This window comes from Falco rusticolus, chromosome 1, assembly GCF_015220075.1.
Source record: "Falco rusticolus isolate bFalRus1 chromosome 1, bFalRus1.pri, whole genome shotgun sequence".
Lineage (NCBI taxonomy): Eukaryota > Metazoa > Chordata > Aves > Falconiformes > Falconidae > Falco > Falco rusticolus.
The window spans coordinates 23592739-23609626 of NC_051187.1; the positions used below are offsets into that span (position 1 = coordinate 23592739).

General features: G+C 45.8%; 1 protein-coding gene across 1 annotated transcript; it reads left to right on the forward strand.

Annotated features, from left to right (window-relative positions):
- Positions 1–634: 634 nt before the first annotated feature.
- Positions 635–16530, forward strand: RCC1L (RCC1 like). Its single transcript, XM_037375118.1, has 11 exons — positions 635–981; positions 1771–1900; positions 4400–4528; positions 5353–5419; positions 6551–6602; positions 8211–8295; positions 9310–9491; positions 10960–11044; positions 12088–12261; positions 13528–13613; positions 15216–16530. Exons 1-11 carry the CDS (start codon positions 685–687, stop codon positions 15291–15293), a joined length of 1365 nt encoding a protein of 454 aa, XP_037231015.1. The 5' UTR covers positions 635–684; the 3' UTR covers positions 15294–16530.
- The last annotated feature ends 358 nt before the right edge of the window (positions 16531–16888 follow it).

Below are 16888 nucleotides of genomic sequence, written 5' to 3' on the forward strand. Positions count from 1 at the left end.
CTGCCAGGCTGTGTCAGGGTCTCCATTTGGGTCTGGGTCTCCATTTGGCTCTGGGTCAAGGTCTGGGTCTGGGCTTGGGTTTGGGTCTGGGTCTCCATTTGGATCTGGATCAGGGTCTGGGTCTGGGTCTGGGCTTGGATTTGGGTCTGGGTCTCCATTTGGATCTGGATCAGGGTCTGGGTCTGGGTCTGGGTCTGGGCTTGGATTTGGGTCTGGGTCTCCATCTGGATCTGGATCAGGGTCTGGGTCTGGGTCTCCATTTGGTTCTGGGTCTGGGTCAAGGTCTGGGTCTGGATCTGGGCTTGGATTTGGGTCTGGATCTCCATTTGGGTCTGGGTCAGGGTCTACATTTGGGTCTGGGTTTGAATTCGGGTCTGGCTGTAGGCCTGGATCTGGGTTTGGATTTATACCTAGATCTAGATTTAGATACAGGTCTGGGCCGGGGTCGGGCCGGGCCGGGCCCACCCCCTGCGATGGTGACATAGCCCCTTTAAGACAGACGCCTGGGCGCGGGTCGGACCCACCCCTGTAGGGCGGCACAGCCCCTTTAAGAGAGGAGCGTCGCACGTGACGCCGGCCGGGCGCATGCGCGCAGAGGGAGCCGGGCCCCGCCCCCCGCGCGGGGTCGCGGGTGAGAGGTCGGCAAGATGGCGGCGGCCTGAGCGGGGAGGGCGAACGGCGGCGATGTGGGCGGCGCGGCGGGCAGCGCTGAGGGCAGCGCGGCGGCCGCCCCCGGCCCCCCGCAGGGCCCTGGCCCGGCCGGCTGGCCCACAGAGCACCCGGCAGCTGAGGGAGGCCGAGGAGGCCGCCCCGGTGTTCCAGTACGCGGGGAAGGCGGCCGAGCGGAAGGATCGCGTCTTCGTCTGGGGCTTCTGCTACTCGGGCGCCCTGGGCGTCCCCAGCTTCGTGAAGCCGGACGCGGGCTGGAAGAGGCGGCGGCGGATCCAGCCCACCCCCTACCGGCTGGAGACGGCGGCCAAGGTGGGCCGAGGCGGGCTGAGCCGGGCGGGGGGTGGCGGCGCTGCCGGGCCCCTCGGGCTGGGCCGGAGCCTTCCCTCAGCCCTGGAAGGCCTCAAGTAACCTGGTTTAAAGACTTTGCCGTGAATTTTCTTTTTAATTGATATAGCGATATCAATCAGGATGGGTTTTGGTATAACTACAGTAGCGTGCAATTTGGAAAATAATTGGGTTTTTTGTCAGAGGCTTAATTAAGAAAGCAGGAGTGTGAACAATATTTATCAGAGAAAATGGGCCTCCTTTTTCAGTGGCTTTCACAGCTATTCTTGAAGCGAGAAGCTTGTGTTGCAAATCATGTCCTTTTGCCTGCCTGTTACAGTGCTCGTGCTCTGCTGCCCAGTGCAAAGAAGGCTGGAGTTTTATGCTGGCTTTTTTTTGGCAAAAGAAGTAAAACAGGGGAATGTTATTCTCTTAATATCTCTTTGTGTTTCGGGTGGATTTTTTCATCTACTGCTGCTGAGTGTCATCCAATAAATCTTCCTATTGTGTTTGAATGGGTCCAAAATGCAAAAATAAAGATGCATTCACACAAAAACAAAACTCTGAAGTGGTACTGTTGGACTTGAGTTTACGCCGTTGTGCTTATCACTGACAAGTGTTTCTGATAATTTTTGCAAAGAACCATATATACCATGAATTTGAACTGTAGGTTAATGAACGATGAATGCTGATGAGCAAATGGCATGGGGTGAAACTTGTTTTTCTGAGCCATAGTTTATAACTGAATGGTGTGGTTCTTCTTTGTCTTCAAAGATATCTTCTGCTGCCTGCGGTTACGGATTCACACTGCTGTCCTCTAAGACCGCGGACATCATCAAAGTGTGGGGCATGGGGCTGAACAAGGATTCCCAGCTTGGGTTCCAGAGAAGCAGAAGAGATCAAAGTAAGGATTGAACTGTTTTAAAGACTTACAGGGCAGCACTACAGGATACATATGATATGGGAATCTTGTTAGAAGGCATGTAGAATGCCCAGGAGGCTTTGGTGCAGGGTGTGGGGCTCTGCTTTTTTTTTTTTTCTTTTTTAAGAGATCTTTTTTGGGGACTTTGCTGTGTTTTTGTGTGCTTTGTGACTGATCAAGGTATGCACCAGTTCTATGCCCTGCACTTCCATTCTTGTCTGGATGTAACTAAAATTAAGTATTTATTCTGCAGAAGTGTGTGTGCGTTGATTAAGTTGTTGTTTTGAATCTCTGTACTTTGATAGTAGACAATGTAGTGGACTAGTTAATAAAACAGAATTGGCAAGATGGTTTGCTGCTTCTGTTGCCCTTGCACTCATGAACTAATTTCCTTTCCTGCAGGGATCTTTTTATACAGTTAGTGGATTTTTTTTGTGAAGCTTTAGAGTTTTTTTATTTTAATACCAGAATGTGTTTTGAAGGAAAAACATGTTATTCAGTCATTCTGTCATGTACCGAGCTCTCACATACATTTAAGATGATGATTTCTGTGCAGAACATTGCCACCTTCCACCTAAGAAGATATGAAAAGTACAGACTTGCTTCCCTTATAGAATGGCTGTCTCTAACTGTTAGAAAATGTTCCCCCATAAACAGTGGGGGGAAAACCATGGTAAAAGTAGGTTTTCTCTTTATAGCGTATAAAAGCATAATCTGTTAAGGTGTGGCACATCAGATTGGGCAAAAGATTAAACTTTGTGGAGAAACAAAAGAAAACTGCAGCTACTGTGCAGAATGCTGAAGTTTACAGTGGTGCTGCTGTTGTGCATTGCTACTGGCATACTGGATCGATTTCCAAGAGTGTGTGCATGTAGCAAGTGTGTGTGCCTCAACAGTAGCTGCAAAACGAAGGGTACACAGAAGCCTCCACTCACTTCTGCTTTTAAAGGTTTCAGCTCTTACTCTTAGTTCTGCGTGTGCTCATGTCTCAGGAGTGTCCTGTGATTTTTCTCATTTTTCACCTGACCTGCTGATTATTTTTTCTGGAGAATCCAGAGATAGAAGGGCTTGAACTGCAAAACTATTTAACCTAAGTAAGAGAGTCTTCAGTGTTTGGTAGGATCTGTTGAAAGCATGGTGCAGATCAGTGGGATCGCCACTGCTCTGTATTTAACTTCCCACAAGCAAGCTTGCTGTTGGATGCGCTGCTCGTTACTCAGTTTTACAGACTTACTGTGGTACCTACTAGCTCCAGCACCATGTCCCTGTATATGCTGCTTTTCCAGGGGAATTTGCAACCTGGCTTTTGGATAATTGTATTTCATGCTCTAACTTCAGCTGTTTCTCAGCTAAACTACTAATATTCTACCCTCCTCTTCCTTAGCCATCTCATTGCCTCTTTTCTCCAAAATCTTTCAGATATCAGTGATGATTACTACAGATCCCAGTAGCTTGTGTCCCTCTGCTGGAAGGAACAGAGGGAGGAAAAGGTTTTTGCTTTGTGACTTCCGTGTCTTGTTAGGTAGATACAAACTTTGCTGCCTTTCTGTTCCTGCTGTACTGCGTGGCAGGCTCTGTCCATTTGTAAACAGCCTGTTGTCATGCCCATCCTCACATCAAGTAGTGCCTTACTGTAAAAGGGTATGTGTAGATTTTCTGTTTGTTTTATTTTTTTAATTGAAGGTAGTGAGGACTAGTTAAAACACTGCTACATGTAAGCAGAATGCTGCTTCGTGTCCTGTGGGATTTGGTTTCACTTGTTACAGTGGCTTTCTTTGATATCAAAGCTTTTTATCTCCCCTTAACCTTTTCCCTAGTACTGATTTATGTTTTGCTGTTCTTTTTTTTTCCATTTTTTTCCCCCCAGTGGACTGTAACTGATTACATATTCCTCAAGTTACTAAAACTTCTTTTTCTAGTACAGCATGTCATTTTCTTTCGTAAGCATTAGATCTCTTATCCCCTGTGGAGCCAGGCTAGCTAACATTTCTTGCATTCCTCTTTTCTGAAAGGTCCTTTAATCTACTCTTCTTTAAATATGAAGCCCTATGATTTTTTTTTTTGTTCACCTTCTGTGCTGTCTTTTTCTGATTGCTGCCGTTGTACCTTGTTTGCAATACCCCCGGTTGCACAAGTTTGTCTTGGTGTTAAGCTCTCTGGTAATCCAGCCTTACTTGCCAAAGTAGTTGAACATACGGCTGAAAGCCTCAGTTTCTCAGTTCTGGCCACACGAAGCCTTAATAACATTGAGCCTCTAGGTGTGGTAGATTTTTTGATTAGGCAGTCATTATTGGCTTCATCCATCCCTGCCCTGATGAACCCCAGTCAGTCTTTTACTTTGATTAGTTTCTTGGCTTTCTAAAATATATCTGCTTTTGTAACAAAATAGGAGAGTGTGTGTGTGTTCAGCAGGGTGGGCAAATGTATGATGAATTTGCTTTGTGGAAGCTAGTGACACTTTAAATTTCTGTCTTCTTTAAGCTAAGGGCTATGAGTATGTCTTGGAACCATCTCCAATTCCATTACCACTGGAGAAGCCGCAGCAGACTCGAGTCTTGCAGGTGTCCTGTGGGAGAGCCCATTCCCTGATCCTGACAGATAGTGAAGGAGGTATAGTATGGCTTGTGCTGGTGACAGGAGATGCCTGACTATGCTTTTATTAAAAACTCTGAAAAAAAATTGTCTTCTGCCCTTTAGAACTAGACCCCAGATGGGCTGTCCGCACTGTAAACGCAACGTGGATAGCTGTTAGCCTTTGTGGGATTGCTGCTGGGAGGGAGAGCCCTGAGCTGATAACAGTGTGTTGAGCTCTGCTTGGCTCAAGCTGTAAATGTGTTGGAAGCTTTTTCACTACAAGTGTTGCAAAATATGGTTTGTTTATCTAGCCTCAGGCCTCACTGAAGTGTAGCCTGTTTGTCTTGTTCAGTCAGATATGTTTTTGAACTCTGTTTTGGATGGCTGTGCCAATACTGTGTTACTTTCCCCTTGAAGCCCCAGAGTGCTACATTTATAAAAGCAATTAATTAGTAGGTCTTTATATAGAAGATCCTGTTTGTGAATTGGCTCTCCACGTCTCTGGGAATTCTCTGGTGCAGTGGCTTCAGTGCTGTGCTGAGCGATCCAGTGCTGCTTGTCAGTGGGTGAGCTGGTTGGTTGGTTGATTTAACGCTCCTGTGGGAGCACTGATCTATTTCTGAGTCTCCTTGGCAACAGCAGGATGAACTAGGCAATTACTGAAAAGCAGCCAATGGGCTCCAGGTACCTCTACTGTGCCTGCAACAATATCGCCAGGATGTTGTTGACGAAAATGGATTCAGTCACTTAAAGTCCTTCTCTTGTGCTGGGGACGCATGAAAATATTTTGTGTACCTGAAAAGATGCTTTCAGGGGATTGGACAGTAATAAACCTAGTGCATTTCATCATTGTTTTGCAGTTTTCACAATGGGGAACAATGCTTATGGACAGTGTGGCCGGAAGGTTGTTGAAGATGAAACTTACAGGTGAGAATCCAGAGATCCTGAACTTCCATAATGTTAAAAACATAATTGTGTGAAAACAACCCTACAGAAAAGCCTGAAGGTGGGAAAAATCTGGTAGGATAAGGATGCCATTTAAGATTAAGGTGTCTGAGAGCAGGCTTTTATGCTGCAGACATCATATAAACAGCCTGGCTTTAAACTAGGCTGGACACTAGCACTCTTCTGACCACGTTCACAAAAGACAGAAAGATGTCAGCATGTGACAGTTTTCACAGGGTGTAGTGAGAAAACCCAGCCTTCGTAAATTGCTTGAGGTAATTGGTGTTAGTAGTCATTCTTTCTCCCTTTAGCCTCTCAGAGTGCAAATGCTATTTCTGAAGGTGTTAGAAGTGCCACATAAAGATGAAAGAGGCATCCTTCTGTTGGATCCCTTTGCTGTAACTACCTTTAAATCTCTAGTGCCTTTCCTTTACAGGGCTTTTGTGGGCCACACCAAAGCATATTCTTAAAACGCTCTGTGAGATAGTAGTGATGTAAGTGGATAGGGGGAATATGTTGAAAGTTACTGATTCTCTGGCAGGGCCTAGAAGAGATCTCATTGCTCTCTCTGTGATCCACAAGAATTGGCCTGCAGAGTTTTAAGAAAATAGCTGTAGTTTGGGTAGCTGTTTTTTGGGTTTTTTCTTGTGGAAGTTGGTCATTGGATTGTTCAGGATTCCTGTTTTTGTGAAAGAATGACATGGATGTTAACACAACATTGTTTGTGCTCTGCAATATCTGGTTAATCTACTTAAGTGTAGTGTTTATATAGGTGCTGCAGTACTACTTAGTATCTGTGCTCATTCTAGACTAAGGAACATGTCTGAGGATTGCCTCCACCCCTAATTCCCACGAGAGGCTATATTTAAAAAGTGCCGGTTCTTAACTTCTTAAATAAGAGAATGCAAAATTACTTTCCTCCTTTGTGCAGTAATTTAACAGTGGAACTATGCTCTTTGAATATATAACAGAACATGTGAAAGAATCTCTCTTCTCATAATAGCAATGGGGCTTTCAGTAAAGGTAGGTCTACCTTCACATTTTTCAGTTGTAGTCCTCTGAAATCGTGTGTGTTGCCTTTTCTCTTCTCGGTGGTTGGTTGGTGGTGTCCAGTGAAAGCCATCTAATTCATCAGCTGAAGGAGTTTGACAGCAGAGTTGTCCAGGTAAGAGGATCTGAACTGAATTCTGAAGGTGGATTGAGAACTGGCTGATCAGCCAAGCTCAGAGGCAGTGGGCACAACCTGAGACACCGGAGGTTCCCTCTGAACACCAGGAAACGCTTTTTTTACCATGACTGAGCACGGACACAGGTTGCCCAGAGTGGCTGTGGAGTCTGCCTCCTTGGAGGTACTCAAAAGCCATCTGGACACAGTCCTGAACAACTGCCTGTAGGTGGCCCTGCTTGAGCTGGGGGGTCGGACCAGGTGACTTTCTGAGGTTCCTTCCAAACTCAACCAGTCTCTGATTCTGTAATGAGAGAAAAATAAAAAATACCAGTATGCCGATCATTCAGTTGAAGCTCTTTGAAATGACAAAGCGATCTACTCTATTGGTTGCTTATAAAAAGCACAAGGTGGCATTTTGCTCTCTGCCTCTGCAGAGCAGTTGTAACTGGCAAGGCAGGGTCTGAACTTACTGAAGAATTTGATGGCAGTGCCAATGCAGCGTTTGTTTGCTTGGCTCCTAGGTAACACCTGCACGGCAGGGAGGTTGTTCTGATGCCTCATCTCTTCCTGTCTTGATTCCTTGCTGTTGTTCCGCTCTGTCACTTTTCTGTCAATTGGGAGCTACTCTATTTGAATTTGGTCTTCCCCATTTCAAAAGTGAGCTGTGAGAATATTCACTTGGACCAGCCAACGTTTCCCTAGAGCAGGTTTCTAGGAGAGCAAGGGACTGTGGAGCAGCATAAACGCCACTGAGTGTGCATGTGGCTGCTGTATTTCTAGACACAGGAGCAGTTTACTAGTATCCCTATGCTCCTCTAGCAGGTCTCTGTGGACAGACATTGCTCCTGTTCCTTGCAGTATTGTGGAAAGCGAAGGTCGTTCATTTAGGTCCATGTGATGGGGGTGTGTGGTGGTACATCCTAATGATGTTTTGATTTAGGCTTGTAAACTTCTGCTTGGATTTTTCATAATTTTGGTTTTTTTCAAGGGGGTTGAATAATCAGTACCTGTTTGTACTTTGACAGCAGTTATGTGCTTAATATTCTTGGTAGTCTCTCTAAGCTTGTGGTTTAAATCCTTTTAATCTTTGGGTAAGTTTTAATGTCTGCTTTTGAAGATTTTAGACTTAATTCATGCCAAGCCTTTGACAGACATGATTGCTAGTTCAATATAAATGTCAATTTGAGAACAGATGTGTTCCTAGAACGATTACATGGCAAGGAATCAATAGCAGTTTGTAGCTGGCAGTGAGAGCCATGTGGTAGCACTCTGGGAAGGGAGATCTCTTATCTACTCTTTGCTGTTTTATTGTGTTGTACTGCTGAATCGAGCTTTCTGTTAACTAGGCCTTGTTTTGGATCTCAGACCAAATCAACTGCCCCATCACTTTCCACAAAGAAAACTCTGCTATTTTCTGTGCTGTATCATGCTGTTCTTGGCCTTCTTTGTCTGTAGAGCCGTTTGATCGGGAGAGAAGGGTCAAAATCTGAGCTGACGGGCATCATGGAGGTTCATTGCTCAATTTGTCTGCCAGTAATGCTTGGTTAAATCGATTCTGAACACGTGACCTTTCCTGACCAGCTCTGACTTTTTGCTTGTGTGCAGGTTGTGTGTGGGCAGGACCACAGTCTGTTTAGAACTAAGAAAGGTACAGTCTATGCCTGCGGATGGGGAGCTGACGGACAAACAGGTAGGAGCTCAGCTCAGCTTGCATTTCAGCGAACTGATGAAGATAGCAAGCTGTCCTAATTCAGAGCTTGTGATGTGTATTTGTCATGCATGCGTGGACAGAAAGGGGCTGGTACGTTTCCAGCTGTGTACTTTTGTGTAACTAAACTGAGACAAATCAGTTCAATTTTAGAGGAGCCTTAGGATGCCATGCTGGCGATCCAAGCGTGCAGTCTGAGGAGAATGTGCCTACTTTATAAAGCTTGTGAGAGGATGTGGAAGTGGCATGGGAAGGTTAGCTCCCTGGTTCTGTGCAGGCTTTGCCTTCCCAATTCTCGTTTCAGGGTCTTTTGCTGCTTGCTCCTTTTGAACTGACAGAGACCTTTGGCAGCTACAGCTGTCTCAGCGTGGGATCTTTGGCCGTGCTCTTTTTCTGGTGGCTTCTGCTGTCAAAGAACTTCCTCTCAATCCTTCCTAGTGTTTAGTCCTTCTGCTGCTCATGAAGCTGGGTTGTTCCCATGGTTCTCTTCTGTGGATGTACTGTAGCCTGTCTTGTTCCTGTCATCTGCATTCTGGCCCCTTTTTCTAGGCAGTTGTTTGTCACGTGAAGTGTTTGCTTCCCAGCCTCTTTTGCCACTTGACTTGCTGTTGTCTGAGTGGATTTGAGTGTGCTGTCACTCGTGGCTCTCCTTGCAGAAGACAGGGTGCAGCTGGTTTGTGAAGCTTCACCTTTGTCAGAATATCTGCCTGTCTTGGTTACTACTCTCAAACACCTTGGTCCATGCAGACAAGAGAGATGATACTGTTTTCCAGGTGTGATTGTGTAAAGTTGTTTTGTACTCTTGAGAGGCAGCTTTGGGTAGTAGAACTGGTGTTAATGGCTGCTTGGCCATTGAAGGTGGTAGTAAAGAGATATGGACAGAAAGCTTTCTTTTGGAGGGTGGGTGGTTGGGTTATAACATGACAAAATGGTCCTGGTAGGCATTAAAAGTACGTCTGGAAAAAATTCATCATCTCTCTGCCTTTTTCCTTTCAGGTCTTGGACACTACAACATCACCAGTGTTCCAACTAAGCTACGTGGTGACATTGCTGGAGTAAACATTATCCAGGTCTCTTCCTATGGGGACTGTTGTCTGGCTGTTTCAGATGAAGGAGATGTCTTTGGCTGGGGAAATTCAGAGTACTTGCAGTTGGCATCTGTCACAGAAACCACACAGGTCAGTTGGCCTGGGGGCATGTTTTTACAAGTTTCGGTTCAGCTGCTGCACAGAGTTAAAAATTACACACTTCTTCCTGCTCCAGTTCTTCTGACAGCAGTATAAATCAATATAAACTAACACCGCTAGCAGGCTGGTTTTACCTATGCTTACAAAACCAATCTGTCTAAAATGTTTGTATAGCTTTAGGGCAGTATGTTTCCCAGCTATTGATAGGCAAAGGCTTGTGTCACCTCACCTCAGTTTGTTAGTCTGTTATAAAGGAAGAGTACGCCCCGTGTTCTCCTTTCCCCATCCCGTGGACTTTGCACCCAGTTGAGATCCAGTTTGAGTGCTTGTGCTGACTTCAGGACAAGAATTAGTCTTTTGGCTGGCCAGTCTGGAATTTGAGTGGTCCTGCTTTGAGCGTGGTGCTAGTCCAGATAACCCTTGGAAGTCCCTTCCCACCAGCCTCGATGTTGGTAAATTTTTCACAAACAGCCTTAGTAAGTTTATAGCTGAGTCCTAAACAAATCCCAGTGTCTCACAGAGAAAAGTTTTTTTGGAGCAAACTTATGTGGGACAAAAATATAGTGCTACTTGACACTAAGCATTGTAGTACTGAGGTAATTAGGCAGATGTTCTCCTCTCACAGTTATTGTAGGAAATGGAGTCAGGGAATTAATTAATACTCAAGATATTCTTGGCAGAAGGCTGAGAGCAGACAATTGCATTAGTATGGCTTTAGCAAAATAAGTACCTTTGTTTCCCATGCCTCTCCTGATGATGTATCCTTAACACAGGGCTAATTACTGAGACCTGTAAGGCCTGAAGACGATGACCAAGTTGAGTAGCAGTTTCCTGACCGGGTGCTTTGTGGAAACCGGAGAGTTCTGAAACAGATGAATGGCATGTTTGCCAAAGTGGGAGTTTTACATACAATATATATCTAAAAGCTGAAATTGTGGAATAGCGGAGTTGGTATTATCTGTGAGATCAGAGGTCACTGTTTACGTATGACAAACCGTGTAGTGTTCTGTTTTGTCGAACTGTACTAAATAGAATGATTTTCTTAGAGTGGTGGTTTTTCTTCCCCCCAGTATGTTCAAAAATGCCACTGCAGACCAAATTTTAGTCATCTTGTCCTTGTGAAAACTTGCAAATGTGCTTGCGTATTGACTTTCCCATTGTGTCTGACTTAGAAAGCCAGGGATATAAGCAGATGTTAAGCATTCCCAGCTTTGTTGCCATGCCTGTAAGCTTTCCAGTGGGTAACTTTCTCCACTTTGTCCTCACTCTCAACCCTAAAGGAATTTCATGTAGTTTTTGTCAGCTTGGGACGTGCATTCATTGTGTTATTCGGGCAGTAAAGGTTGTCTGTATCAGGAATTCAATGTATGTAAGCTCTCACCAGAACCAGAGCAGAAGTTAAAAATGTGTCTAGTTTACAGTTTACCTTGTCTCTAACAACTCTTACAACCTGGTACAGGTGAACGTTCCCAGACATTTGCCATTCAAGATTGGGAAGATAAAGGAGGCTGCATGTGGAGGGACTGGCAATATTGTGCTAACAGGTGAGTTGGCTTTTACAGTCATCCTCTTTAGTGCAAGGCCAAGCAGTAGGTGAATTGTAACATCGTGGAGCCAGCATCTTGTTTACTGGAAACAGGAGAGTACTGCCTGTTACGAGGAAAGCCGGGAGGCTGAGAAAGCTGTGACTTAATGTACCAGGGGAGTTATTTTCACTAGCTGCAGAGCATTGCTTCCAGTGTGTCTCCAGTAAGCACTCACGCAAACTGGAACAAGAGCATGGTTGCTGCTTGTGGTTCATCTTGTTTGCTGATCACATGGGCCGTGTGGCCTATAATGAAGATGGATATAGGGAGGAAGTAAGGCAACAGTTGAGAGAAAGAAGAGCCCTTCAGACTCAATATAGATCTGACATGTAAATAAATCCTGATAAACTAGGTTGGAGAGTGGCGTTCTGAGAACACTGAAACTCTGCAGCAGGCTTCTCTAGTGAATGCTGCTTTGGCTTGGCAGTGGCCGGGGGAGTACAGCTTGAAAGTCACTGAGTAAATGAAGGAGGGAGAGGATTGTGCTACTTTGATGAAGGATCATCTGAAGGAGGATGTTCATAGATGTGATGACAAGACATTTGAGCCTCTAGTGTGAAGGGAGCAGAGCTAGCAGACACAGCAACTTACTCTTACGCTGTCCAACTGCAGCCTTTCCCAGGCACCCAGTTTAAGGCAGAGTGCCAGGCAGAGTGACTAGCCTACTGCTGGTTTGGCCACACTTCAAAGGAAAAAGCGGTGATAATAAAACACTCAACCTCTGTCCCATCAGTCAGTAAGCTGAAGTTTTGATCCAGGCTGTGCTGACATTATTTCCTCATGAAAGTTTTGCCTGTGAAGCTTGATCTGCTTGCATAGCTTAGGAAAAATTAAGGTATTTGGATGGGAGTGCATTGTTTGCAAATTTTAAATAATCAAAAGGTGCTGGACTGCTCTGGGAGAAAGGAAAAATACTCCTTTGGGTCAGATTAACTTTTGGTTATGGCATGAATTTCACAAGCACAGACTTTCTTACTGAATGTGTTCTTATTGTAATACAGAAGAAGGAAATGTTTTTGTCTGGGGATACGGAATTCTTGGGAAAGGACCAAACCTAATAGAGACAGCAGTGCCAGAGATGATCCCACCCAGCCTTTTTGGCTGGTCAGACTTCAATCCGGACATCCGTGTTGCTCACGTTCGCTGTGGACTCAGCCAGTTTGCGGCGCTTACAAGTAAGTTTCTAGTCCTACTGTCATGGAGAAGTCACGTTGCCATATTATTGGCAGTTTAAAGAAAAACAAAGCACCCATCTATCTTTAAACTTAAAGCACATTGGAATGCAAACAGGAGGGGCAGGCAGCACAATTACAGGTGTCAGCATGGTTTCTAACATAGATACTGCACTGACTTTAATTAAGAAAGTGTTATTCTTCTAAGCAAGCAAAAAATTTCTCTCAGACAGGAAACCTGGGAAGGTTTTTTTTCTCATTTCCTTGTACAGAGTCAGTCAGTTTCCCTTTAGAAGCAGCAGGAATTTATGTGATAAATGAGCAAACTAAAACTGAGTCTAAATTGGAGCTAGATGTCAGGGTTTCTTGGCTCTTCTGACCAACCGAGTTAGCTATCTGAGGTGGGAAGACCTACACATGTAACGTCCAGGGGTATGACACTCCGGTACACGCACCCTGTACTTGATACCAGCCTTTAAGGGAAGTTTTGAATATTAGAGTCACTTGAAAATGGGCAGCAGAGGGCAGCAGCACAGAAAACCCTTGTGCTTGGTAGTGAAAGTAATAGTTTACTAATGAAAAGTGCCAGGTGCCAAAGTGCTCGATATATCTTGGGGAAGCGATATGTGTGACACTGTCAGTTACAGGGTGCTTTACCTTATTCTGGTTAAATTGTACTTGTGTTACAGATCATGTTTTGGTTGTCTGTGCTATGGGGCTGATCTGAACACTTTGGGGATCTGCATGTTTTGCTGAGGAGATTAAAACTCTCCGACTCTGTTGAACGCAAGTTTTTTCTTTTCCCCAGAAGGTCACTTCTGTCAGGCAGCTGCCTAACCAGTCCCCAGGTGATGGCTTGGGACAGATCTGACTTGCTTACCCGGTTTGCTGTGCTGATAGCTGGTGTGGGTCAGCTGTAATTGTCTTAACTTCCAGCACAAATTATTCACCACAAATGATTCCCTGGAATCTCTTCTGCTGCACCCTTTCTTTGAAGAAAATTCCAAAGCAGGAGCAGAAGAGGGGGAAGCAAAGACATGCCCAGAACTTGCTGCTTGTCTTGCTCATTAGGCACTGTTTTCCTCAGTCCTCAAGCACAAGTACATTTATTGTACTTGGACTTAAACTCAATGGCTTTTGCATTGCGTGTGTAAACCTTTATACTCCCAGAAGCACTGTAGCCACACTTGTCAGCATCACAAATAGAATTCTTCCTTTTTAATGAGTCTGCCCTATTTTATTCTTTTTTTTTTTTTTCATTTTGTATAGACAGAGGAGAACTGTTTGTATGGGGCAAGAATCTAAGAGGCTGCCTGGGAATTGGAAGAATGGAAGACCAGTATTTCCCCTGGAGGGTAAGGATGGTAGTATTAAGGCCAAGAGTATATTCTTTAGATGGTCTGTTATTCTGAGAGCAAGAAACATCATTTGCTATGTAGTTCTCTTCATCAATTCTGAAAGAAATGGAAGCCTAAGATGACTATAGAACTGCTTTGTTTTCCAGAGGTCCTTGCATAGCCTGCTTTAGAAAGGGAGGTCTTCAGTAAATGTTTTTATCTGCTATTTCAGTATCAATTTCAGATCCCAGAGCAACATCTGGTGCTGTGCCATCACATCTGAACTAATCTTCCTCCTGTCCAGAGTCTTCTACCTGCTGGCCCTTGCTGCCTTTTCCCTCCCCTTCTAACTTGCGTTTCATTTTTGTACATGCTGCAAAGAAAACGGCTGGTATTGGTTGTCTGTGACCCAAAACCCTTACATTACGCATCTAAATTAGGTGAACGTTTTGGTCGTGGTGGTCAGACTATAGTAGCAGCAGGTCCACATAGCAGTGGGCTTCCTTCCCCTGCTCCTCTTCCAAGTCAAGCAGCTATGGTGGTGGGTCACTGGACTGACTGTACTTACAGGAGATCCTTAGCCACTGAACTGTTTTCATAGCTGTTTCGCAACGTTTCCAGTTCCACACCCTTCTCTGATGGCTCTGAGAGCCAGACTCTGGGGGTGTAGAGGAGTCTTTGGCTCTGGAGTTCAGCACTCAGCCTAACAGATGTTCCCAGTCTCCATGAAGGCCAAGTAGGAGAGGAGGGAGGCAATCAGTTGGACCACCCAGGAGTCCCTTTCCCTGTGTCTGAACTTGCAGTGGATGTGTTTCTGTAGCATGCTTTTTCCTTCCTGTAAAAATGAACAAAAAAAAAAAAAAAGACCAACCCTGGAGCATTTGCCTAAAACCATGCTGCTGTGGCAGAGTGGGGTTTCTGATTTCACCAAGCATGGCACGTCCAGGTTTCCTGGAGTGTGGATGCTGAGGGTTGTGTTCCCTCAAGCAGCCAACTCCTGTCTGACACTCCTACGGCATGGTACCAAAGCAAGGGCAGTTTGCTTGCCTGTGACCTCCTGCCCTAGAACTAGCCATCTCGCCTCTCCCTTAGCTCTAAGGAAAAACTTGTGTTTGTAGCCTCTGCTTCCCGTGAGTTGGAAGTCAGCTCTAAGTGAAAGAGCTATAACCATACTGGTGAGTGAGCTGGGCCTGCTTAGCATCCAAGTGAAAACTGCCGTAGGCTGAGTTGAGCTTTTGCCTTGTTCTAGTCCTTGCTGATGAGAGAAGAGGCAAATCCTTGTGGTGGCTGGGCAGGTCCTCTTCCCCTGCCTGGATTATGCTCCGTCCGGTCGTGCTTTTCTGCTGCTGAACAGATGGGCTGAGGCTACAGTCTCCTCGCTGTCTGTCCTTCCAAAGGTTTGTGTGCTTCTGTGAAGGGAGAAGGGGAATACTTCACAGCTCAACGCACAAGCACGTCTGGTGCTGGATCTTGCTTCCTCTGGGTTTCAAGATGGCACTTCCACTGGTGCAAGCCCCTGTGAAACCAGCTGGTGTGTTAAGCAGGAGGAGGATGAGAAATAGCAAACACCAGGTGCAAAGCACCAGCTTGAAGTAATCCTCTCTCTTGTGTCTGATCCAGGTGACTGTACCCGGTGAGGTGGTGGATGTTGCGTGTGGAGTTGATCATATGGTAAGCATGGCCAAGTCTTTTATCTAGGAATACTGCTGGGCCTCAGCGCTGTGCTAAGAAGATGGGGCAACTTGGTGACCAGCTTCTTGGATAGCAAGACTTGTTCTGTGAAGCTGAGCAAGACGTGACTGTGAGCAGAGACAGCCATGGTAGTGCCTGGGTGTGTTGTCATCTCTGCATTGTTGAAACGCTCCAGCCTGGCCATAGGAAGTATGTACGTTCCCTGAGGAGAGTGAAACACAAGGAGTGTTCTGCCTGGTTCATGATGAGCTCCCAAAGAGTCTGGGGCGCAGCTCATGGCTGGCGAGTCCCTCCCTGCCTGAGGATGAAGAGCATCTCCCTCAAGGATGACTGGCATGAGGTGAAAGCTGTAGCACAGGACATTCATTTATGGACATGTTCCCTGTCACCAGCTCTGGGGTGTCAGCGTTGGGCTGAGCCGAACTGCTTCTTAAGGGAAGGGGGTGGGGGGGGTTTATAACTATTTTTTTTATGTGAAAGAAGAGTCCTGCTGGCTGTCGGGAGCCCAGCACAGCCGCCCTCTGAGCCCACCACCAGCAGCGGTGGGGGCAGTGCTCGGCTCTGATCCCAGGCTGCTGCAGGCTTTCCGGGGAGGCTCTGAAGACCAAACACCCAAGGAACATGTTCATTAAACTGGAAGAGTGAGAACTTGTTTGCACCATAAGACAGCACGGAAAGATAAATCGGAGGCTGGCTGCGCTGCTGTTGCTGGGGAGGGATGGATTGATAGTGACAGTGGCCAGTCTGTCCTGATCGCGGCGGGAGGCTGGAAACAGCTTAGCTCTGTGCAGGGCCAGTGCTCACTGCTCAAGTACCTTTGTCTTCACGTGTTGACCACAAACCCTGCGGCCTTTGGGGTTTTTCTAGGGGGGGAGTCCTTGCACCCTTTCTGCCTTCAGGGATATGGTGGCTCTTGGTTGCAAAGAGCCCTTTTAAATTAGCCAGGCTTTTTGGTCATGCCTAGCAGGGAAATAGCCTTAATGGGCTAGAAGCAGAGCCTTGTTTCTTGGTACCTTCTTAGCAAAGAAGTTGTGGTGAGTGCACTTGGGATGCAGCTATCTGTACCTGTAGCAGGTACTTACCAAATCTCACACTGAAGTGTGGGGAAGTGTCTGCTGTGAAATACTCCAGACATCAGGCACAGTTACATCATTTCTCCCTGTGTGGGATACTTCTACTGTGTAAATTATTTTGGCAAAATCCAAGCTAATATGTTTTAAATAAAGTGATCATAAAGCCTTTATCAGTAGTGATGGGAATATTGTTGAGCTTGACTTCATAGATGAGCTGCTCTGTCTTGCACGCTGCATTTGAACTTAAGCATTTCGGCTCACAATGATGTGACAGGAGACCTCTTTTGTCAGCTGCGACACCTCCCTGCCTGTAGGACCGATACCATTGCAGGGCAGGCACGGTATCCACAGACCCAGGGGACACGGCATACTCACATTTTGGCTCCATTAGTGGAAAATCTGTATCGGATCTGTTGTGTAATTACCAAAACTCAGGGGGTAAACTCTGCCTTGATGAAATAAGGCTTGAAGGGCTTTGTGTAAAGTACAGGAAAGGTGAAACAAAGTACACAGAAATAGACACGTATA

Bases quoted from the DNA above. Each gene is read 5' to 3' on its own strand.
- RCC1L (XM_037375118.1), top strand. From the start codon at position 685: ATGTGGGCGGCGCGGCGGGCAGCGCTGAGGGCAGCGCGGCGGCCGCCC. The intron at 5,420-6,550 runs GTGAGAATCCAG...GGTGGTGTCCAG, and splicing joins GTTGAAGATGAAACTTACAG to TGAAAGCCATCTAATTCATC. The intron at 9,492-10,959 runs GTCAGTTGGCCT...AACCTGGTACAG, and splicing joins CTGTCACAGAAACCACACAG to GTGAACGTTCCCAGACATTT.